At 31.6% G+C, this 23,582-nt stretch overlaps 1 protein-coding gene across 3 annotated transcripts in view; it reads left to right on the forward strand.

Moving 5' to 3' along the window:
• Positions 1 to 23,582, forward strand: part of LOC106664532 (hydrocephalus-inducing protein-like) — a 32,462-nt gene that overhangs the window by 138 nt on the left and 8,742 nt on the right. For 2 of the 3 annotated variants that reach the window (XM_014390338.2, XM_014390340.2), the window contains exons 2-61: positions 54 to 179; positions 2,168 to 2,374; positions 2,445 to 2,646; positions 2,717 to 2,855; positions 2,939 to 3,063; positions 4,412 to 4,613; positions 4,679 to 4,838; positions 4,918 to 5,136; positions 5,204 to 5,415; positions 5,475 to 5,542; positions 5,618 to 5,832; positions 5,897 to 6,142; positions 6,201 to 6,319; positions 7,551 to 7,737; positions 7,797 to 8,038; positions 8,098 to 8,199; positions 8,276 to 8,359; positions 8,471 to 8,655; positions 8,717 to 8,955; positions 9,315 to 9,503; positions 9,572 to 9,625; positions 9,682 to 9,726; positions 10,096 to 10,158; positions 10,222 to 10,299; positions 10,358 to 10,459; positions 10,616 to 10,825; positions 10,884 to 11,117; positions 11,352 to 11,597; positions 11,669 to 11,822; positions 11,895 to 12,160; positions 12,228 to 12,364; positions 12,435 to 12,609; positions 12,668 to 12,885; positions 12,944 to 13,152; positions 13,212 to 13,346; positions 13,408 to 13,629; positions 13,686 to 13,971; positions 14,027 to 14,223; positions 14,686 to 14,846; positions 14,959 to 15,175; positions 15,239 to 15,318; positions 15,400 to 15,513; positions 15,576 to 15,681; positions 15,763 to 15,942; positions 16,002 to 16,222; positions 16,669 to 16,778; positions 16,855 to 16,981; positions 17,050 to 17,160; positions 17,223 to 17,495; positions 17,604 to 17,803; positions 17,877 to 17,985; positions 18,050 to 18,183; positions 18,240 to 18,483; positions 19,179 to 19,291; positions 19,448 to 19,556; positions 19,627 to 19,791; positions 20,992 to 21,243; positions 21,301 to 21,519; positions 21,607 to 21,700; positions 21,771 to 22,228. In XM_014390338.2, coding sequence (XP_014245824.1) covers positions 54 to 179; positions 2,168 to 2,374; positions 2,445 to 2,646; positions 2,717 to 2,855; positions 2,939 to 3,063; positions 4,412 to 4,613; positions 4,679 to 4,838; positions 4,918 to 5,136; positions 5,204 to 5,415; positions 5,475 to 5,542; positions 5,618 to 5,832; positions 5,897 to 6,142; positions 6,201 to 6,319; positions 7,551 to 7,737; positions 7,797 to 8,038; positions 8,098 to 8,199; positions 8,276 to 8,359; positions 8,471 to 8,655; positions 8,717 to 8,955; positions 9,315 to 9,503; positions 9,572 to 9,625; positions 9,682 to 9,726; positions 10,096 to 10,158; positions 10,222 to 10,299; positions 10,358 to 10,459; positions 10,616 to 10,825; positions 10,884 to 11,117; positions 11,352 to 11,597; positions 11,669 to 11,822; positions 11,895 to 12,160; positions 12,228 to 12,364; positions 12,435 to 12,609; positions 12,668 to 12,885; positions 12,944 to 13,152; positions 13,212 to 13,346; positions 13,408 to 13,629; positions 13,686 to 13,971; positions 14,027 to 14,223; positions 14,686 to 14,846; positions 14,959 to 15,175; positions 15,239 to 15,318; positions 15,400 to 15,513; positions 15,576 to 15,681; positions 15,763 to 15,942; positions 16,002 to 16,222; positions 16,669 to 16,778; positions 16,855 to 16,981; positions 17,050 to 17,160; positions 17,223 to 17,495; positions 17,604 to 17,803; positions 17,877 to 17,985; positions 18,050 to 18,183; positions 18,240 to 18,483; positions 19,179 to 19,291; positions 19,448 to 19,556; positions 19,627 to 19,791; positions 20,992 to 21,243; positions 21,301 to 21,519; positions 21,607 to 21,700; positions 21,771 to 22,228 — 10,296 coding nt within the window. The remainder of the gene's footprint in view (positions 1 to 53; positions 180 to 2,167; positions 2,375 to 2,444; positions 2,647 to 2,716; positions 2,856 to 2,938; positions 3,064 to 4,411; positions 4,614 to 4,678; positions 4,839 to 4,917; positions 5,137 to 5,203; positions 5,416 to 5,474; positions 5,543 to 5,617; positions 5,833 to 5,896; positions 6,143 to 6,200; positions 6,320 to 7,550; positions 7,738 to 7,796; positions 8,039 to 8,097; positions 8,200 to 8,275; positions 8,360 to 8,470; positions 8,656 to 8,716; positions 8,956 to 9,314; positions 9,504 to 9,571; positions 9,626 to 9,681; positions 9,727 to 10,095; positions 10,159 to 10,221; positions 10,300 to 10,357; positions 10,460 to 10,615; positions 10,826 to 10,883; positions 11,118 to 11,351; positions 11,598 to 11,668; positions 11,823 to 11,894; positions 12,161 to 12,227; positions 12,365 to 12,434; positions 12,610 to 12,667; positions 12,886 to 12,943; positions 13,153 to 13,211; positions 13,347 to 13,407; positions 13,630 to 13,685; positions 13,972 to 14,026; positions 14,224 to 14,685; positions 14,847 to 14,958; positions 15,176 to 15,238; positions 15,319 to 15,399; positions 15,514 to 15,575; positions 15,682 to 15,762; positions 15,943 to 16,001; positions 16,223 to 16,668; positions 16,779 to 16,854; positions 16,982 to 17,049; positions 17,161 to 17,222; positions 17,496 to 17,603; positions 17,804 to 17,876; positions 17,986 to 18,049; positions 18,184 to 18,239; positions 18,484 to 19,178; positions 19,292 to 19,447; positions 19,557 to 19,626; positions 19,792 to 20,991; positions 21,244 to 21,300; positions 21,520 to 21,606; positions 21,701 to 21,770; positions 22,229 to 23,582) is intronic. The other variant, XM_014390339.2, reaches the window with a different exon arrangement.

Consider the following 23,582-nt stretch of genomic DNA (forward strand, 5'->3'; position numbering starts at 1 on the left):
TTTTTGATAACTTTCGATGGGGAAGAAAAAAAAAGCTTATGGCTTATTTTCAGCTTCAAGCAAGTACATCACGGAAGTCTTGTAACCCTTACATGGTTGAGGAGTTCTCCATGATTCGATTCAATACAGAATATCTTTTACATTACTTTGCTAATAGGAAGCAAGGGGAATTTTATGAGGTAATTGATATATGCATGTTGCATATTAACTTTCATTGAGGAAAAGTACACTTTTTTATGAGTTTTTCACTTTAGTTTTCATAGAAAGATAAAGTAATCACTTGAGAAAAATTAAAACACTGATTTACAAGAATGAAGTGATGAAATTATTATGCAAATTGTTTTAATTTTGTGCAAATCTTAGTGATCTCAAGAAAATAATTGTGTAGTAAATTAATAATAGAATTTAGTTGGTTAGCCATTAAGAGATCATAACCGTGGTCATCCTAGATGTGTCTGCCTGTTTCATTGATATTCTAAAGCATAAATGTTACTTATAAATGTTTCTTTATTTTAAGATTTTTTCTAATTTTTCCAACAAGGTTCTGACTTGCAAAAGATCTATTATTATCTCTTGACATGAAAAATTATTTAAATAATACAATATTTTGGACTTGTGTTTTACTTAATACGACAAAAAAAGACTGCCTACATCTTGGATTTTGTTCCACATGTTGGAATTTTTAATGGAAAGCTCTGACATTATTGTTTATTATTTTTTCATTTTATATTTACATTTTAATTGTTATAGCCATACTCTAGATTTTTAGGTATCTTTTCCCTTCTACAAGTTCCATGTTATCTGTGCATTTCGTTGTCATTCCAAATATAATACAAAAAATGTTTTTCCTTTTCAACTATTTTTATCTTATTTGCTGTGCACTTTGTCTGTATGGAAAGCTTTAGATGAAAATAAGGCTCATATAAACTCTAATTTAATGTATTTTTGATGCATTACTGGCCTGAGTCATTTCTGGACCCCTAATATTTCTGAGAAGGGATAGATAATAAATGAGGTGGTCACAAGATCTACCGCACCACAACCTGAGTAGATCTATTGTACTCCTCTATTTTTATAAGCTACTGGCCAGCTTCGGGTTGTTAGCCTTGGCAGTAGCTCCTTAGTGTATGATCTTGCTTGTGGCTTTTCCTCTCTCAGTTACAAATTATATATATTCTTAGTTTTACCTACATAGACCCTCACAAAAATACAGAATGTTTTTCTGCAGTCTCCTCTTCTTACTGACAGTACCTGCGGTATTTCTTCTGTTAGTACTTCTATCCTGTCTCAGGTGGCAGTGCCCAGTCAGATTCCAACCAGAATCCTGGCTCTGTTGTTGTTAAGTTACAGTAATTCTGTTGTAATTTTTGTGGATGGCCTTTCTATGAATCTCTTCACGTGTCTCATGCCTGGGGTGTTACTCAACCGGGTTTTAGACTCATTAATGATCCATTTTTGTGGCAAGGCTAGGCTATGGTTTGTGTCTTAGAGAATTCATATTGGCTCCTTTTTTGGCCAACTTGTTCACTTTCTCCTTGCCTCTATGACTTGAATGTCCATGGACCCGTGCCAGAGTCAGATCATTGATGTCACTGATTCCACATGATTTTTGCTTTTACCTTGCATAAGGGTCTTATGTACCGCTTGACTATCATAGAAAATAGCATCTTCTTAAAATGTCTTTTTATTTTTCTGGCACAGTAGTCAATTGCTGTAATTTCAGATTGAAAACTTGTAGTGTCTTTATGTAAGTTTAAAGTCAGTTCAGTCTTCAGATTCACCCCAAGGACTCCAGCTTTTGTGCTTCTATTTGCTTATAAGCCATTGGTATACCTGTAGGAAATTTTAGAAAAATTAGAGGAAGCCCACGAAGCTTTTAAAATGCATTTAATTGGAATACAATGAGCCTGGTTGTTTTTGTTCAAAGTGAAATCTACACATAGCAAAAAGTCTTTATATTGAAAAATTCTAAGGCTAAAAAATCACAAGGCAGCTTGTTCTACTGTGTCCAATTAATGAGCAGAAATTGAGAAAATGTGTTATTGTCAGTAAACAATAATGGCTATTTCAGATACTTTTTTACAGTACTTTAACTTTAAACTTAGAAATAGTTTAATTTTATATAAATATTAAAAATAATATATACAATTCTGCTTGATTTTTGTAGATATCGCCTTCCAAATATCTAAAAGAAATGTCAATGACTTCCAATGAAAGAAATTTTGTATTAATCAAAACATTAAAAAATCAAAGTCTTTCTTCAGAATTTGATATTCCTCCTGAATATTCTGTCGTACCGCCGACTTTAGTATTTCAATCCTGGGAACCAGGACATTGCTACAATTTGAAGTTTTCCTTGACTAATGTAACCCAGGTAGTCATAAATGCAATTTAACCATAACAGTGTATCACATGATCCAATTGTTTTATATGGAATTTCTTAGAAACCCCGAGAAGTGAAAATGCACTCACCTACGTCCGATGCATTCCAAGTTACATCTAATGCACCCATCCTGCAAATGAAACACCTCATGCCAAACCACCCATTGCCATTTTTAGTTACATTCTTACCCAAAGAACATGTCGATTACCAACATGTTGTGAAATTTGTTGATAAAGACAGAGTTTTTAAAGTACCAATTTTAGGTAGGTACTTATATAAAAATAAATATTTAATAATTAAAAAGCACAAATGTCTTCATTGTTTGAATTTTAGCCTTAGCTGAAAGGCCATTGTTAAAGTGTCCAGATGAAATAGTCCTTCATCCTTCTCCAGTAGGTGGTAAAGAAACAAAAAATATCACCATTCAGAATATCAGCTCAGTAAAAATAATTGGGCGTTTGGTTGCTGAATTGTATGTTAATTTATTTCTTAAGCTTATGGTATAATTTGTGATAAATATCTTATAAATTCTTTATTTTTTTACTGTTCTTAAAGGCCTTTTACAGTGGAACCTCCAAAAATTTCTCTAGATCCAGGCAAATTATTTACTATAAATATTCATTTTGTAAGTTCAGAGCTTGGCCCATGTTCAAGAAAACTTTATATTTACTTTGAAGGAGGTAAGATATATATATTTACACATATTTTGTTAGTTTAAGAAATAGAAATGCTTTTTTTACTTGATGGTTAAATTTGTATGTCTTACAATAGTGATACTGGGTGCAAAATTATCATGGCAAGATTGGCAAAATTGCTGAGTTGTAGAGTTGTAATGACTGACAAATTAAAACAGGTAAAATGGAGGGCCATAGAGAATATGGACAAAAAACAAATGATAATGATGACCCAATTACAAACTGGCCATAACAGACTGATGCCTAGGCATCTTTTAATTAACAAAAGGCCACTGAGATACCCCTTGTGCAGTACCCAAACAGTAATTATTTGTAGGGTGGGAACTATCCACTGAACAAGGTGTAGCTTTTCCGTGAATCCCAAAGGCATTCTAAGATACAGCAGTGATGGCAGCAAAAATTTGATTGGATACTTGAAAGGAATGGCTTTTTGCACGTGATTTGTCCCATCTAGAATGAATTAGCAGGAGTGGTTTGAGTAAATGGGTACGTAGTCAGAATAAAGAGAACCCCATGACCCACCAAATTAGGTTTGGTGTACACTAATGTATTTATTAGTTGAGTTAGTGAGTTTGTGCCAAAATATACAGTACTCCATAGACCAACAAAATTAGGTTAGTTTTTTTTAGGTTAATTGCTTTTAGATGATAGGAGGGAGGCCTGTAATATCCCATATCCCAGTGACACTATTTTATTAAATTGTATCCTAAATTTTATCCAGACATATTGTATGAAAGTATTTATTAAATTGAATGTTTATATATGTGTGGGTGAGTCTGTGACGGAATATACACTACTCCATAGATCCACCAGCCAATGTTAATTTATATTTTATATTTTTTAGTGATTGTGGGCAAGACACCGGCATGAAACCCTGATGCCTTCCAAATTTTTAATTGCCCATATTGCATGAAAGCATCTAGTTAGTGTGAATGTATTGATTTGCATGAATGATGGTGGATACTCAGCGGAATATCTAGTACGCCGAGACCCGGCAAACTTAGGTTAAACCACATATATGTACATGTTTACACAAGTTGCAGAGGCTTTTCACCACGTGGGGAAGGGCCAATTAAGAATGATAATAGAATCACAAAAATTCCATCAAAAATGAAAATTCTCTAGGCCCTGCTACTGGAAGCCAAATTTTTTCAACAAACTAGCTGGCCAGAAAAAATGTGAACTATGATGTTCTGAAATTTTTTATTGCTATTGAGCTGTAAACAATGTAGCTAATATTTCTTCAACATTCACACTAAAGTTTCTGTAGTTTTGTTGTGAGCATTAAATGGAAAATCTCAATGGTTTTACCTTTACATATGATTGGTTTTAGGGGAAGTCCTTACAGTTAAGCTAACAGCACAGACTTGCTTATGCAAAATAAACATTGAAGATAGTACAGTACATTTCGGCGGTGTTAATCTACAGTTAAAATCATGCAGAAAACTGAAAATAGAAAACAATTCAAATTTCACTGTAAATTTTGTGTGGAAAATGCATCCATCTCGTTTAATAGAAACAATAAACACCAAAAAGTGAATATAACATTCTTTAAAATATTTAAATCTATAGCACATAGTCTGCAAGCATCTTTTTCCAGACTCACTGAAATATATGCCGACTTGCTTGTGGAGCAAGAAAAACGTGCAGTGACGGATGACTACAAGATTGTCACTAAGCGGTTATTTTCAGATGAAGTAACTTTTGCAGGACAAGAGAGTTATCTGTTTAAGGATAAAAACTTTGACATATCTCCTCTAGTTAGTCAATATTTTATACTTACTATTCTATTGGTCAAACTTTTGTTAAAATATTAAATTATTGAATTATATTTTCTAGACTGGAAAAATCGGCCCACACTCGGTATTTATGTGCACATTAATATTTCATCCAACCGAAATTAAAGAATTTCGTACAATCGCACACCTTCAAGTAGACGGATTAATGGAGTTGTTTCATATCAGTTTGGAAGGAGATGGTATTGGTCCTGACATTGAGTTGGTTTCACATGTATTGGAATTATCTGAAGTATATGTAGCTCAAAAACATGATTATGAGGTATTTTATGAAACTTCAGTTGACAACAGTAATCAAAATGACAAATTTGAATTTTGGTGTAATTTAGCTTTCAGTCGGAAATTACGGCATTGTACCAGGCACAATAATCTTTAAAGAATCAGATTATAATGTACAATGCACACCACAGAGCCTTCTATTAATGCCAGGGGATGTGAACATCTTTACTATATCAATTAAATTTGACAAGCTAGAAAGAATACTTGGTGATATCTTTTTTGAAATTGTAGAATCGAAAAAAATCCTAAAATGTTTAATAATGTTTGTATTTTTGTGACATGAATGTAGAGAAAGATGTATTTTTTAAATATTTTTTTTAGAGGTGATGTTAAACTTGAAGATGTAAAATTCTTAGAAAGTGAAATTGATTTTGGAACAGTTAGTTTTGGTATTGGTCAAATGAATTATTGTAGTAACTATTTTTATCCAGGATGTTTGTACTCTATTCTACATTTTGCTGCAGGTGTCCAAAAATCCAAGTTTGTTAATGTAGTAAACAAAGGAGATTTTCCAGTCAGTTGTAAATTCATAGTCGAAAACGATGGACAAAACAAAGCAATAACTAGAGAAGCATTTATAAATGGAAATAGCATTGTGGACGTTCCTGAAAATGTAAAACAATTCTACATTGAACCAGAAGAGAAAACGTTGGCTCCGTTAGAATGCAGTGAAATCAAAGTATTGTTAAGACGATTAAAATTGTTAGAAGATGTTAAACATATTCTCTTCACAAATATTGCAGGTGTCTATCATTGCGAATAACTTCACCGACTCTGAAAACAGTTTGTACATTTACGGAAATGACAAGGACTATATCATTCATGAGATTAAATTAAAATATTACATAAAGGCAACATTTGTCACTGCATACCCAGATCAATTCAATTTGCGAACCTTTCTCATGTTTACGGAGCAAATGTACACCTTTGAAATCACAAATCCATTGGATACTGAAATATATTTTTCTCTTGATGTTCACTTTACAAAGGTGAGAATTTATCTGAGAATCGATTCAAATTTAATATTTCTTCTTGTGTCTCTTTTAGGGTAAAGGAACTACACAACTCGACCCCAGTGGATATCACATGTTAGAAGGATTTGAGAGTAAGCAAGTGACATTGACTCTAATCGCAGAATCATTAGGAAATGGAAATGTTGAAATTGTGTAAGTACTTTGTTTCAGGACATATTTTATTCCTTTATTTTTGTTCAATAACTCTGCATTATTATTATATTATTAATAATTATGAATAGAAAAACATACCAGGTATCGTCAAAGTAAGATAAGCATGCTTATCTAAAGCGGCTGTTCTACAAGAATGTAGCAACATAGTTTATTTATGAATAAATACGAGAAAATAACTTAATTTTTACTGTTAAATCTTTACAAAATGGATAAATTAAAAATATTAGTTAATCATCTCTTCTTTAAGCTTTACAGAAGCTATGTATATTATAGGCTGTAGAGAAGAAAGTTAGCATTAAATCAAATCAAAGAGATTTATTGAGAGGCAAACAACAGCTTACATACATTTTAGAATAAAGGGTCATCTTACATAATAGTTAAAATACATAAATGTACATAATACTTATAAAGACAATAATTACAAATTTGCATGATTTATAAATAACATGCACGTCATAGAGCTCTAGTTCAAGAAGCAAGTTCTGGCATTTTCTTTTAAAATTCTGCTTGCTTTTAAATTCAATTAGTTATCATATTTTGTTGTAAATATTTGCCATGGTGTACAGACTAGAGTGCTCATAAAGTGGAGTGTGTGGTTGGGTAGAGTGAATTTGTCCTTGAGCCTTAGTCATGTTATACCATAAAAGTTTTAAATTGTCTCAGTGGTCAGAGAATTTATTTATTATTTGTAGGATATAGCATCCAGGAACTGTTAATATGTTAAGCTGTTAAACTTAGTGGAACAACTGTCTCTGTATCTCTGCCGAAGAATCATTCTCAAAGCTCTCTTTTCAAGCAGGAAAACTTTATGAAACAGGTCCACAGCTCTGCCCTAGAGTCCAATGTCGCTAACACCTGACGTAAAAAGAGCATAATAGACTGTTAAGACTGGTGTACAAGTGGTTTCAATCTCTTGGATACAAAACATGCAACAGTCAATTTCCTCACCAGGAAAGTTGATCAAAATGAAAGCTATAGTGAAGTTCAGTACCTAAAAAACTGTTTTGAATATATCAATTAATGATTTCTGAGTATTTATATACCATAAAATTGCATGGATCTCTGTTTGGATGTTTTTGTTAATTAGGGAGTTTGCTAGGTATAATTTTCATGCATCAGTTTGTCTCTCAGTTATCACAGTTTTCCTACTTTATTTATTCTTTTTTTTTTTTTTTCAAATAATAAACTGTAATTAAAACTTTATTTTTAGGACACAAATATTAGGACAAGATGAGATAAAATGTATATGTACTATGCCTTTTGTTTCAACTGCTCCTTATGTGAGTATTGAGCCAAAGTGGTTAAAGTGGAAGTCCATCGATTCAGAAATTGGTTTAAGCAAAAACTTATATTTAACAAACCCCGGATACGTTGATCTCGGATTTACTGTTCACATTGTAATGATACGATTAATGCACACAGCTTAGATAGTTTCTTATGATAATTTGTTTTAAAGGAACATCCTAATTTTTGGAGTATCAAACCTTCTACTGGAATAATCCGAGTAAATGAGAAAATCATGGTGGTAATCACACCACTACTTTTTGATATAGGGAAATTCAATTACAAAATGGTGTTTGAATTCACACATGAAACAAAACACATTGAAGTGATGTTGAGTGGCTTTTCGAGCATTTCCAACACAATAATATTTGATCCAAAAATTACTCCTTGCTGGGATATGGGAAACATATTTAAGTACGAAAAAAGCGTATGAACTGCATAAACATTGCGATTGATTTTTTTCCTTATTTCAGATGTTACAAACAAGTTCTTCCATTAACGATTAAAAATATTGGTATAAAAGAATATAATTTGAGTTTTATCACTGACAGTAAAGTTCCAATAAAAATGCTAAAGTGAGTCCCATCACATTCTTAGATAATGAACTACTTAATTCAACTGTTTAATGTTTTTCATGTTTACTATTTTTAGGAGTGCATTTAAGATTAGGCCAAATCAAGTTGACTTGAAGCCAGGGCAGAAAGAAGTCATCAAAGTAACAGTCTATAGTGAAGTGTAAGTTTTAAATAGGATAATTATGTTTAAAATCATTCTATTGAAAGGACAATATTTTTGTAATTATGTCAGCACATGATATTTAATTATTTATTTGATTCATGTATTTAGTGCACGTACAACTGAGGAGCAATTCTTTGTGTACACAATTTTATCGATGCAAGGGAAGAAAGTTCTGTTGTTCCCAGTTACATTTAAAGTTAACGTATTTGACATGGATTTAATAGTCAATCCAAGAAGTATTTCATTCGATCTCAGCTTTTCTCAATTCAATCTTGATAAGAATATATATGAAAGTAAATTATTGTTTAATTTTTAAAAATAGCCAGATCATAACGGAAATTGTATAATTTTTAGAAGTGATCAATATTGGGACATACACTAATTTGGTATCATCGGTAAATTGCACACTAAATGATCCTCATTTTAAAATTTTATCCGAAAGTGGTGCAAAGGTCAATGAGCTCAATGTACCAGTTGAGGAAGGTGAAATTTATCAGCTCAAGATTGTCTGCTGTCCAAACAAAAAACTCCTCAATTGTTCCCAAGTTTTGAATACAAAAATGATTATAAGAGATAAAACTTTCAACTTAATTGTAACTATTTTGATTTTAATTGCCAGTATAATACCTTTTACTGAACATACATTATATAATATAAAAGTGGGATGTCGCAGACGAGGGGGTCAAATCAATTGCAATATTTATTTTAAATTAATCTCAATGGAAATTCCATGTATTATGTTGAAATTTGAACCAACTGCTAGCATGGCAAAACATGTTTCATGCCATAACCATGCTATGGTAGTTTCCCATTATACAATAAATATAATGTATGTTTGCTTCAGTATCAATTAAGATCGATGTTCAAAAAGTTATCCATGATTATTTTTGGTCTCAATGAGTGAAATTTATGAATTATAGAGAAATATTATTGTAACTTGATTTCATTTCAGGTCCCTGTTAGCATCCAAGTGTCAATTACTTTTGCAAATTTGGAGATTAAAAACAGGATTATTGACTTTGGCTGTGTGAGCCCTGGGCGGGAAAATAAATTTTCTTTAGAAGTGTTTAACAACTGTTCATTTCCTGTGTATTTCTCATGGCTCTGGGAAACAGTTGATATTTTTCCATATATTTCATCAGTAAATCACTGAAATCAATACAATAATTAACACGGTATGAATTATTTTGTAAAAACTATTTTTTTTAGTCCAAAAATTTAAAATCCATTGTGTCTTCTACATTGGATCAAGTTTCAATAAAGGTATAAAGTTTATATTAAACAAATTCATGTGATGTAATATGCATTTTATTTGACAGCAAAAATTGGCGACCACAAAGATCAGACAATTATCTCACTTTCAGGTAAATGGCATAGTGTTAATTTAAATTTTGCAATTATATCTTTTTTTCTTTGATTGTGAAACAAAATGCATAAAAATACATTTTAAACTGTTTGTAAAATACATTGGTAAAAAAAGAAGTGGGAAGTTTTTTCAGAAACGATTTGTTTCATTACCAACCACTTTCGCGCAATTTGAATTACTGTTTTAAATTAATATACACATAACATTGCCATATATTATGCTTTGTAATATTGGTTGTTATTTAAGCATAACTTGATAATGGGCGTGTATTTTACCTGAGTGTATTAATTTAAAAATTCATAAAAATCAACAAAAACATTTTATTTCAATTTAAAAATAAGACTGATTTTTAATTATACTTTTTCAGCTTGGTTTCGTTAGTTCAGATGAACTACTTGCAAAATCAAAAGATAAGCCTCCTCAAAAAAATGTAAATTTCTTTACTTACGATAGTTGGATTTAAGAATCTAACGTTTTCTGATTTGAAATTTAGGCTGCATTGAAGCATTCAAAAAAAGCTGAGATCCTCTTTGAAGATGACAGTGACCCTTTACTAACAAAACAGAGATTGGTAAGTCTTTTAACAAACAGATAAAAAATATTTATATAAATTATTAACATTGTTTTAGATTACCACTGTTTTATATCCATTCATTTCAAAGTTTAAAACATCTCACGCGACTTTTTATTCATTTATGCCATCAGAACCACCCTCAAGTAGTGCCACAAACGTATGTCTAGTATTATAAAAGGATGTTAAAATGATATTTTTGATATATAGTCTAGATAATTGCCCAATTCCTCAAAATACAAATTTATAAACTTTTTTATATATAGGATGTAATATGCATTTTAAACTAAATAAGGCAATATTGTTCTTTGTCCAGCTCATTACAATACATCCCACATTTGGTTTTTTACCTCCAAATGAAAGCCATGTTTTTGATGTTTATTTCTTACCTCAAGAACCACTTGATATATCTGGTCTAGCTTCGAGCATCAGAATGAATGGGTACAAAGACATAATTGAAATTGCTGGAGGATGCAGGGATAAGATAAACCTCGAGGTTTCAGAAGTTTTTGACTTTGGATACAAGGTTAGGGATTTACTTTTTTTTAAATTAAATTTATTCTAATTTCATTTGACATTTTAAGCCTTTCTGTGAAATTTGGGAAGGAAAAATCGTTATGACAAATAAAGAAGATTTTTGGATCAGCTATGATTTGTGCTTTGAGACAGAAGTTCAAAAGTATATGATATGCTGCAATCCAGGAAAATGCTTTTTCTTCCCCCTTCAAGGTGTCATAGATCCTGGCAAAAAAGCTGAAATCACCATTAATGTTTTCCCTGCAGTTCCAACGGTCATAAGCCATGAATTAAGAATAATTGTATGTGCATTATTGTATTATTATTACATATCTATGTTGAGTTATATTTGTATAGATGTGGCGTGATGACCAATTATCAAAATTTAAATTAATTTCCTATTATGCATTCTTTTACAAATATATATCAATGTCATATAGGTAAAGATAAATTGGTTTTCAGATGACCAAAAAATAATGATTTATTTGAATCTGTACAAATTTTGTTCAGGCTAAATGCAATAACTGAGTTTCTAGGTTTGTGAAACATTCGAGTTTAATGTGAAGATCATAGGTACTGCAACTTCAGTGGAGTTGACCGTTGATTTATCACCTGAAGAAATTGTAGGTTTGCCTTTGGAATATAAGTACATGGCAATAGACAAACTTGTGAAAGAATGTCTTGAAAATGAAAGATCAGAAGAGGAAAGTTTATTATCAAATATGAAAAGTATTTGCTTGACTAGTCCCGAGTTGATGAATTGGGAAATTGTTTCTTTCGATGTAAAGTATTTAGCTATAAAGTATTGGTTTAACTTTTTAATGCATTTACAGTAAAATATTTCCCTCTACAGGATGTTCCATCGTTAGAAGATTTGGACAAAGCTAATCATAAAGCATTATCTGAACTGTATGCCATTTCATTTCCTTCTTGGGTAGTTGACCATGCACGAGAAAAGAGCAAAACGTTTCATCTTCCAAGATTTGTGACACTAGGTTACATCCTTGGTAAAATCATTACAGCATGATTTATTGTAGTAATATTAAACTTTTTATGAACTTGACCATTTGTGGTTTTAGATTTGGACTATACATTGATGGACGTCGGTTCAAGACATACTGTAACGTTAAAAAATTGTGGCAAAATTCCTGTCACATTTTCTATTATCATACTGCAAGACAAGTATGCAGTTAGGCGACTTGGTTTCAAAATTGTATGCAATTTTCACACCCTCGAAGCCGGTGAAGAGAGGGATATGCATGTTTTATTGTTGCCTAAATCAAGACGGCTAAGTAAGCTTGTCAAAAATTATTCTATCCCTTTGGAAGTAATAGTTGAATTAAAGGTCTGTTTTCTAATTTGTTATAATAATAAAAACATTTCCACTTACTATTAAATAAATGCCATTTCAGATTAAATGCGGTCCAATAATCCCAATTACTGTAAAATCAATTATATCAATACCTTATTTGGTCCTTCCTGAAATAGTAGATTTTGGTATTGTCAAATGTGGCCAAAAAAGGATTATGAAAGTGAACATAATAAACGAGTAAGTTAATCGACTGTTGAATATATCACTATACAGTTAAAAAGTGTATATTGCTAACGACCAATTTTAGGGGTGCAGCGCCTGCACATTGGATAGCCGAAATTAAAAAAGTATATAGAAAAGAAACCAAATCAATAATTACTAAAGCGGTTGGAAATCCATTTTGGATTGTTGATTGCAAATCGATGGAATCCCCACCAAAAAGTCTGACAGTCATTGAAATCGCATTTGAACCAAATCACCAGGTCTTTTATTTACCCAAGCCCATTAAATTAATTTATTTCATTTATTATTATTTTTTAGGGAAACTATAAAGGTGAAATCAATTTCATTGTGGACTGGAACAGTGACTACTTTGCTATAAAACTGAAAGGGAAAGTAATTGAACCAAGAGTTCATATTGACATTACAGATTTGGATTTTGGGAGGGTTGTACCATTCCAAAGCATTCTGGAGAAGACAGTGACACTCACAAATCCATGTCCATTCCCTATTGAGGTGTTTTCTCCTACGATTGACAAGTACAGTTCTAGTTTTATTATATATGCTATAAATATCGTAATGTTTTTGACATTTTAGGCAGTTCCAATTTGAGAACAAAGTAATAAATAGTTTACTCAGGTACTACAAAACAGATGAACTTTATGTTCCAAGTGAGATATACAAATCATCGATGAGCCAAGATTTTTTGACTTTATATGAAATGTTAATAACTAAAGCCAAAGAATTCTTCTATATTTTAAATGAAGAAATGTTTGGAGAGATTGACAATGATCAAATTGTCAATGGTATGACAAAAAAATTATAGTTATGGATTTGTGTAAAACATTTGTATTTGGGCTGCTAGATTATCTCTCTGCACTTGAAGAAAACCCTTCTCTGCCGACTGAAGATTTAATTAAAACATTGACATCAAGAAAAGCTTTGGTAGATCATAGTAAGAACAGCTCGATAGTGGTTGTGATTGGTTTTCCAAAAACAGGTAATCGCACTTTCTATGTTTTCAAACTCTCTTAACTTAAAGATTGCATTTATGTTTCCAGATCATGTATATATTGTCAATAAGATGGCAAAAAAATTGGGAATGACTGCGATGTCTTTAGATCAATTGATAATTGAGGAAATTGCTCTTTCTAATAGCCCAGAAGCAATTGAAGTGAGAGCGATTATAAACAGCGCTTACATGACATACTTGTCAAAGCATTCAGACACTTTGCCATCCACATTAAACACGCCAGATTTTGAAACAGACGCATATCATAGCCGTAATACAGATGCACATTTTTAACTAGGTTTGAAAAATTAACCAGTTTCAAAACAGTTCCAGAATGGCAGAAATTGGAAATAATGCAGATCAAAGTGGAAGTTCTGTCAAAGGATAATAGTACCAATGCTCAAATGTCATTAGGAGTAGATTTATTCAAAAAAGGAAAGTTGCAGACAAAGTTAAAAAACTCTAGAAAATCATCAACTCCATCATCTTCAGTGAAGAAAGATAATGAAAATATTCTCTTTTCACAAAGTCTTTCTTTAACATCACGAAACTTGCACGACTCTACATTTTTATCAATTCCAACTGAACTTTTAACAAAACTAATAAAAAATAGGTGATGTTCATATTATTTTTGTTATATTTCATTGATAACATAGATGTTATTACAGGATAAGAAAGATGGTTCCATTTAAGGGACTTATAATAGAACAAATAGTAGGACTGTTTGTTAAAGACTTGCTCACAGGAACAAAAATATGTATTAAAATAGGGGAGGAAATGAAAAGAATACATTTTCTCATTTTACACAATACAGTAGAATCAGCTAAAGAATATACAAAGAAGAAAAATGAAGAAGAACTTAAAAGTGAGTCGTCGTTTTTTTTTTTTTTTTTTTTTTTTTTTTTTTTTTTTTTTTTTTTTAACTAAAAGTAATTTGGTTTAAACTTTAGTAGGGTTATCACTAAAATAAATAAAAGTACAGCAAAATTAGAACTAAATACAAATTAAAAACAACACAGTATAATTCAGAAAAAACTATGAATGTTTTCCTAAATTTTACATTAAAACTATTTTTTTAAACATTTTTTTTATGTACGGTTTGAATGCAGGGCCGCTGGGTTCAATGCGTCAATGCTTAAACCTTTATGGCCACTGACGCCTCCACTTTGTATTATTAAAAATTGTTTAATTCAAAGAACGTTTACTTTCTGATTTAATAAAACTATGAAAATTCAGGTTAATTGTGGTACTTGTATTTCTTGAGATTTTTACATATTTTCAGTATGTTGAAATGTTACAATGTAAAAATCTTTGTTTTTCGATGTAGTTAAAGAACAGGCTACATACATTCATGCTAATGTGAGATTTAATGAAATAATGATGATGGATGGTGAAGAATTTAAACAACTGAGCACTGAGGATGCCCAAAACTATTTGAAAGAATTGACTTCCAGATTTATGCAATGCCATGGCATTCTTTGTAATCAGGTTCGTCTTTTTTATTTATGTTAGAAACTTACGGTTTAAGAAGATGCACAGATATAATCTTAATTGTTTAATTTTATACATATTGTATCAAATTTGTGTTATTGGACTGCAGGAAAAGGAAAAGTCTGTTTCAAATAGTTCGGAGAAAAAAAGAAAAAGGATGACAACTTTTTCAATAAAAGCTAAATCACAATGCAAACTAGGACTGAAGAAAACGCCAATGACCTCTAAATCCAAAGCTTTAGATGAGGCAAAAATACTTTCAATGAGCAAACATTCAATAAAAGAACAAGACGAGCAGGAAAATCTGACTATTAATACTTACTCCAGTAAATAATAATTGTATACAAAAGTAGAAAGATATGTTATTATAACATGACTCTGTATTTTAGCTATCGCACATGACTTTGAAGAGTTTAATGTTCAACTTACGGAAGTGTACGAATTGCTTGATATACTTCCAAGTAAAGAGGTAACTAACTTTAGTTGGTTGATAACATAAGTAACATGACATTGGTTACTGCCTGTTTTAATAATTTCAACTTTTCCACAGCTTTCATTTGTTACGCCTGTTTCTTCCGTTAAAAAAAGTAAAAAGGACAAAAGAAAATCGGTCTATTTTGAACCAATTAACATTCAAACAAGTGACACTCAAGAAAGTGAAAAAGTAACTTTTTTGTAATATACCACTTTAAATTATAAATTCACAACCTTTTGAATATCTTGCAGAATGTGTACACATGGATCATTACACATCCTTCCCAAGATGATTCGTATAATTTGGAGATGTTATGTATGGCTCTAGCAAGTAACAAAAAATTTACAACCTTATTAGGTATAATTTTAATGTTATTAAATTGAAATTGTTAAATAGCAAGGTAAGCTATTAATGCTATTATATAATTAATTATTTCAGACCTGAAATCTTCAGAAAAAGTCGAAGATCCAAAGGTAACCACTTATTTCTGTATTCAACCATCACCTCTTCAATCTCGAAAAGAAGAAGAGGCGCCATTTTCTGTTTGTGATGTGAACAATGACTTGTACTTTTATAAAAGTCAGATTTATCAAACATCCACTCGATTTGAACATGACTGTGTGTATTTCTTCGTCAAATGTTATAAACAAGTTTATAATTTAATTCAAATCAAACAGTGTCTCAATGTAACTTCGATTCCGGAAGAGCCCGGATCTTCTTGAAACCTGGAGAAATGACACAACTAAAGATCACTTTCCAGCCAAAAGATTGTAAGCACTACAAAGAAAAGTTTGAATTTATGGTAGATAGTTGGCCGTTATCAAAACTGGTGCTGAATTGCCATGCTATTTGTGATATACCGACTATAAATGAAGATGTTACAAAAATATTTAAAAATGTAAGTATTAGTGGTTTGATATAAGCCAAGAAAACGGTAACATTAAAATAGAAAATAATTCAATTATTAATTAAAATAAATTTGACTTCTAAAAGGCATCTGCCTTGCCCTCTTCAGTTTTTATTTGGTATATGCATTCTAAGACAACATGGGAGGCAAAATGAATGTGTTTTATCCATTAGCTTTATTGTTTCACATCATACCAGTTAAAAGTGACCTATACATTTTAATAATTTATACACTTTACATAAATATTAAGTATACATTTTTTTAAATTTAATATATTTATTACAATCTGTATAAATCTGTACAATATATAATGAGTTGAATTCACAAATGACATGGATCATGTGATGTGAGGGGATTGAACAGCCAAATAATATAATGCATTAGTTAATTTTAAAAAAATATGTGTATAATATCTTTACAATTTATTGTATTTTCAGGTATGTAAGACTAGCAATGTTTATTCAAAAACTGGGCCAGTATATGAGTCAGACCTCAAGCAGTTTAATTTTGGTTGTACATTTGTGAACACTGATAACTGTGTTCAGAGGTAATGTTGCACCCCTTCCTCCGTTTCTGTAATAATTTTCCAATAAACCTTTTTAATTGTTCAATAAACCTTTTAGCCCGTATCTTAACCCAGCGACTTTTAAAATCAACAATGCATCTGACCTACCCATGTCGGTTTCATTTAGCATGTTCGCCCTTTTAGATTCACCGTTTATACTGGTGCCTACAAGCCTACAAATTGAGGTGAAATTGTAAACACTTAAAAATTAAATAAGATATGTCTAAAAATGTAATTAATTTGTTTTGAACAGCCCAAAGGCTATGGGTACTTGAAAGTGTATGCTTGTCCTACTCAAGTCACCATATTTGAAGATGATTTAATAATTTCAATTAAAGATAATCCCGCAATTACTTCCATAAAGGTATTTTATAAACGTCAAAAATCACATATATTTGTTTTAGAATGTATGTTTTATATGAATAGCTTGTCGGCGAAGGAATCAAATTAGATGTAGAATTCACACCGTCAATACTCTCTTTTGAAAATGTTTTAATTCACGACACTAGGAGTGAGCAGATTTTAATTAAAAACAAATCAAAGTTGCCAATATCTTGGGAATTAGAAAGTTGTAACAATGTAAATCAAATGAAGTGGTTTCCATTCGAAGGCGACCTTAAACCATCAGAAAAAGACACAATTACATTTCATTACTCACCTTTGATTGAAGAAACTAAAAAAGCATATGCAGTTTTCTCGGTAATTACATTATTCATATATATTATTTATTATATTTATATATATTTCTATTGATTTCCCCTTGTAATCCTCATCTTTTTGATTCTATATTCTGTTGGCCAATTTTAGATTTACAGATATAAAAAAAAGAACAAAATGTTAGGTAAATTGCAGCTAACCATGTATCTTTCTTCCTGTGACATCTTAATAGATATTGTTAGCAATAATAAAGAACCCCAATGCTTGGATTTTGGATCGATTTGGGTCGGAAAGGAAAAAGAATCCCAATTTTCTATAATAAATTTGGGAAAATCTTCAGTTCGTTTTAAGTAAGAAACAACCAAATTGGATGTACATCCAGCCATTTACTCTAACATAATGTAACAATTCTTTTTTTTTAAGATTACGGTTTGCAGCTGCAACTAAAAGAGGTTTATTTGAACCTGAAAAAGTTCTAAAATTGGGATGTTCTCATGGAAATCTTCATCCGAGAAAACCAGTCGACATAAATGTAAATTACCGTTTGTAGGAAGGGACAAAGGAAGAAAAATAAATAAATTGTTTATTATTTTCAGGTTGTGGCCTGTAGCACAGTGGCACTTACACTAAACAAAATCTGTGTACTCTTTGTTCAAATTTTGTTCAAAGATTCTGACCATATTGTAGCTGAGTTACCAGTATATGCAAGTTTAGAAGTGGGATATTCAAAGTAGGTCAAATAAAAAAATATACAAACATAGAATATAATCATGTGTGTATTTACAGATATGTGGTGTCGCCATTCTCAGAGTACAACTTTGGACCAACCGAAATGTATACTAAAAAAAAATATACTTTGACTATTAGCAATGTAGGGGCATTTCCTTTTGAATATATATTCAAATCCCAGAAAATACAACAGGAAACAGAATCCTGGCAAACTGGCTCACTGCAACTGAATAAATTAATAGCTTCAATCAATGAGAATAATTCGTTAATTAATTGGACAACAGTTGACCACAAACACGATGTAAGGGTAAATTATAAACATCCCTATTATAGTTTAAATTTTATATTCACACCAATTTGTTTCTCTGATTTCACATAAATGAGTAATACTCTTTGATTTTACAATATTATAGTCAAAAGCTTGTTGCTTTTCGCAATTCAATAAATAATAAAGGTGTGCGTTCAAGGATGCAATTTGATAATTTACAATAAATTAATGGCAGGCTTGAAGAATCACCTACCCTGGGATTTGGCAGACTGGGATCACACCTCAGTCTTTTCCAGCCACCAAAGTTGGGCTCGGGGTTCTGTGAATAGCTAGATCATTTCAGCCCCCAATGGAATCTGTTCCTAAATCCTTTCACACTCACTCTTACATTCTTACTTTTATATATATATATATATATATATATATATATATATATATACCATTCTCTCAGTTAGGGTAGTGGAATACTCAATATACCTCCATCACTCTACAGATATAGTAAAACTAACATAATTGAAGGTTGTTGGAGTACTGGATATTCCACTATCACCCCTCTCACACTACACATTCACACTAATAAATACATTCACTCTCAATACCCACAAGGACACAAAACCTAGAGGAGTGCAATATCAATCAAACAACCTGTTTCCTCCAAGAATAATCATTATATTCATCAATTTCTTTGAATATTTACTCATGCATTACTTTGTTGTTTCCAAATTCAGAAGAAGTCTCTAAAAAAGAAAAACGCATATTCTCATCAACAATCAAGAACACCATCAAAAGGTTTAGGAATGGGGGACCCTTCATTGGACTTATCCCTTAACAGTTTGGATTGGTAAATATTATGTTATGTAATATACAGTTGAGGGCACTCAAGGACCGGTAGTTATTGGGATACAATATTATTAAAGTAGCAGATACGCTAAAGTAATAGGGCAATAAACGTAAAATTTCATTTTATTTATAAATTTATAAAATAATCAATTTCCAGCAATTTAGGGAATTTTGAAATCTCAAATTACATGGGCAAATTACAGCCTGGTGAAATAGCCCAAGTTGAAATCATTTTTCATCCGTACGAAGAGGGTTCTATAACAGAGGTAATAAAAATAAATTTTCAAGTTCATGCTGTTGTACAGTATTTTATTTATTCTATTTCATTTTAAACAGATATTCGAACTACAAGTGGATTCAGCAGAACATATGAATAGAGTGACTCCAGTGAAGTTTCTAGGAGAAGGATGTGTTCCTAAAATAAGTACTTCTGAGAGAACAATGTTTAAGCATTTACATATTGCTACCGACAGAAATGCACTGGACTTATTAAAATCTTACGTATGTACACTCAGGCATATAATTATCAATATATATCTAATTTATTTATTCATAATATGTTGTTCTAATAACATTGAATGGTTCAACCTGGTTTAAGTTAAATACTTGTAGATTAAAAAAAAATAAAAACATGTATATGATAAATATTTCTATATATGATGTTAAATGCAAAGATTTAAAAAATAGTTAGAATGATTTTGTAAAAAAATTAAATGAATACAATTTATGTTTTTTTGAGGTTTTTGGGAGTTGAAAAAGGATTTTAAAATTTTTGCGATTTATATAGATCTATTTTGGAACCCCTACAAATTATAACTATATTTTGGGAAGTGCACTTTTTATTATAAACCTAAGCAATCAGTCATTGCTTCTTCATGCACCACTTATGGTTTGAGAATTGGCTTATCGAAGTGGCTACCGTAATTGGGCTAATGCTTCGTGTTCACGAAGTATGGGCAATTTAGGCACCTCCATACAAGTTTGGAATTTAAAGGATACGTATTTAGTACGTTAAGGCTGCCTGGTTGCATCTGTGCATCTTTCATATTTTTCTTTATTAACTCCTGTGCACATATTGATGTACCTTAGCTTGATTAAGGAGGATTAATCCAAGGGGCTTTGCTAGTGTATAGTTTGGCTTTTTACCCCTACACCTACTCCTTGTAACATCTTCAATCCATCTGTGCACCTTATTAGGACCTTTACTGAAACTTGGGGGCTACCTTTTTTCCAAATGTTCTATCGCCTATGCCCACTTGGACAGGTCTGTCAAAGTTGAGTTTTTCTCTCATTTTGCAAGGTACCATTATAGCAATCATATGTATTTTAATTCTCTCCAAAATTTTATGGTGGCTCATCCTTAGATCTGGCTTTAATTCTTTTTACTGAGGAGTCTGTTGGCACCTTAAACACTTGCAACAAATACCTCACTATAGACTGATATGATGAAAGAAATCCAGTAAATTTAATAACTGTTTGTTTATAATAATCAGAAGAACATAGTTTTTGTTTTGTTAAAGGTTTTTCTCTCAAGTCTAGTCATTCCCAAATTATCCAAAGAAAAAATATGTTTAAGTATTATTAAAAGTTTTCATAGTATTTATTATCTGTATTTCACATTTTGCAAGAGGTTGCATAGCAAATCAATAAATATGCCGCTGATCAGTATACATTTTTTGACATGTATAGCTTTTTTTGCAGGGAACTCCTTTTGCGGTATTTAAAAAAGAAGACCTTACCATTGATTTTTACCATACAGTTGTTGGTTTCTCACAAGAAATATTAATTGATCTTGAGAATGTTGGGCTCATTCCTATTAGGCTCAGGGGAAACCTTTACAACAGTTGTGAAAATAATTTCTCCTTTGAAAATGATTCAACTCACAAAATAATAACTATTGAGCCCTCGACGATTCAGACATTAACTATCAAGTTCACTCCTAAGACAGTAGATGTAATTGTCTATTTAACTTAACTTTATATATAACGACTATATGTTAGAAATGTTTAGTCATCAGATGCTGTACTTAATTTAATTATGAATTTGACACCGCCGTTGAAAGATATGGAATGTAATATATATTTACAAGGACATGGAGAGATCCCGAAGGTTGTTTTTACAGAATACATCAATGATGACCAACCGATTCTTGATCTTGGTGGAGCGATTATTGGAACTGGAGTTGGGTCAAACATAAGTTTTAAAAATGTTGGCAATGTTGTAGCAAAGGTGACAATTCACTTGTGCTTATTGATTAGTTTAAAAAAAGCGTAAAGATTGTTTTAAAACTTTGTATTTATTTAACAAAATTTTCAGATAATGTTGGAGTTTTTGGTGAACAGTGGCAAATTCAATCTCAGGATTTCAAAACACTCAAATCAATGGTTGAAACACCCTGCTGAACCAGACAGTACTTATCACTTTCTTTACAGTTTGTCTCAGGATAAAGATCTGACTAATTTGAATTTTTCGTTTTGCAGAACAATTGGGGGTGCCAATAGTTTTCACTTTACCAGTCGGTGAAATTGTAGATATGATCGTAGAGTACATACCCCTGAAGGAGCAAGAAGACATTTGCCACATGTTGCTTCATACAATTCATAATCCTTATGAAAAGCTTGAGCTTCTTATCAAGGGGAGAGGCATCCAGAAGGCTCTGACGATTGAAAATATACCTTTATTCACTATTGTGGATCATTCTGCAGAAGAAAAGACTAAGAACGTCACACACACTTATGACTTGACGTTTGATCCATGTTTACTGGGTTTGGCGAAAACTAGGAAAATTCGGCTGAGGAACAACAAATCAGAGATTCTTCGCCTGGTCGCTCCCACTCATCCCAACTTTCGTTTCATACCAACGCTTGCTCACATTGATGGAAATTCCTACCTAGATATGTTTGTAGTGTTCTTGGGCAGTGAAGAAGGTGTAAATGAGGTGAGTCTGTTGTAACTTGCAAATATAAATTTTTAAAAAATCACATATGATTACAAGTAGGAATTAGAAAAATATGACAATATGTTATTTAAATTGTATAAAATTTCAATTTGATCATCCTGGTCTGCTTTTCTTCACTATTTTTATTTTTTCAAAATCTACTAAACTAAAGGTAAACACTACTGCAGACCTCAACAAGAAATCTCACAAGATTAATATTAGTAATAATAATGTCACTCATTTGCCTCCATCAAATCATTAGCACGGAACCATGTCAAAATATCACAGATTGCTGATTATTTCACCCTCTATTCAGTAATAAGAATTTTGACGAAACTGTTAATAAAATGACACTGGCCCCCCAGGTTTTAGAATATTGGTTGAGAAAAATGGAGTTCATGGGCTTCACTAGTTATAGAAAATTATGAATCCCTCCTCCTATCTAGTTTGGTGACTTAAAAATCTGTGTGGTGATTAGTGACCGTTAATCGATAATTATTTAGAAATCATGAGATGCGGTCTGGTGTGATGTAGGTTTCAGAAAAACATTTTCTTTATTGTTTCCAGTCCCTGAAGATGATCTCAATAAAGATCGGAACGTTGGCACGATAAAGAAAATGTTTTTCTGAAACCTACATCACACCAGACCGCATCTCACGATTTCTGAACAATTAAAAATCTATGTGCTCCACATACAACTTCCTGGGTATAGTTTTGAACAAAAAACTTCTCTGGAACTCTCACATAGCATACACTGAAACAAGATATAAGAAGGCTTTATCATACTCAGATAACATCGAGAATCCAGTATGGAGCTCACACCAGCATACATTTACTGATTAAACTTGCTTTAAATTTCATGATTCAACCTACAACAAATGGAAATTCACCAGGGATCCACTGGACCTATCTTTGTTTAAAATTGTAAGGAATAAAGAGAGAAATATAGGCCACAAATCACAGACAATGACTGTTCATAAATTGCTCAATAAATTTACTAAGTCACTTTGGAACACTTAAAAACAAAATCGACAATTCTCACAAAGATTGTGAATACCCCTAATATATAAGTGTAAAGGGTATAAGTGTATTGTTCTACTTGATTTTTCCACTGCATTTGGTTCCTTAAATCATAATTTGCTCTCAATCTGCTCATCGCCTTCCAATTGCTTTTCCATCCTTCATTGTTTATATTAGAAATCTTAGATGCAATAAACTCTGGCTCTGGACACCAAGTAGACTCAGTGTATACTGATTTTTCTAAAGCTTTCGATAAAGTAAATCACACAATACTGTTAAGGAAACTAATGGAGTATGGTTTCACCGGAACTATCTTGAATTGGTTATCCAGCTT

This window comes from Cimex lectularius, unplaced genomic scaffold, assembly GCF_000648675.2.
Source record: "Cimex lectularius strain Harlan isolate CLEC.00 unplaced genomic scaffold, Clec_2.1 scaffold112, whole genome shotgun sequence".
In the NCBI taxonomy this organism is placed as follows: domain Eukaryota; kingdom Metazoa; phylum Arthropoda; class Insecta; order Hemiptera; family Cimicidae; genus Cimex; species Cimex lectularius.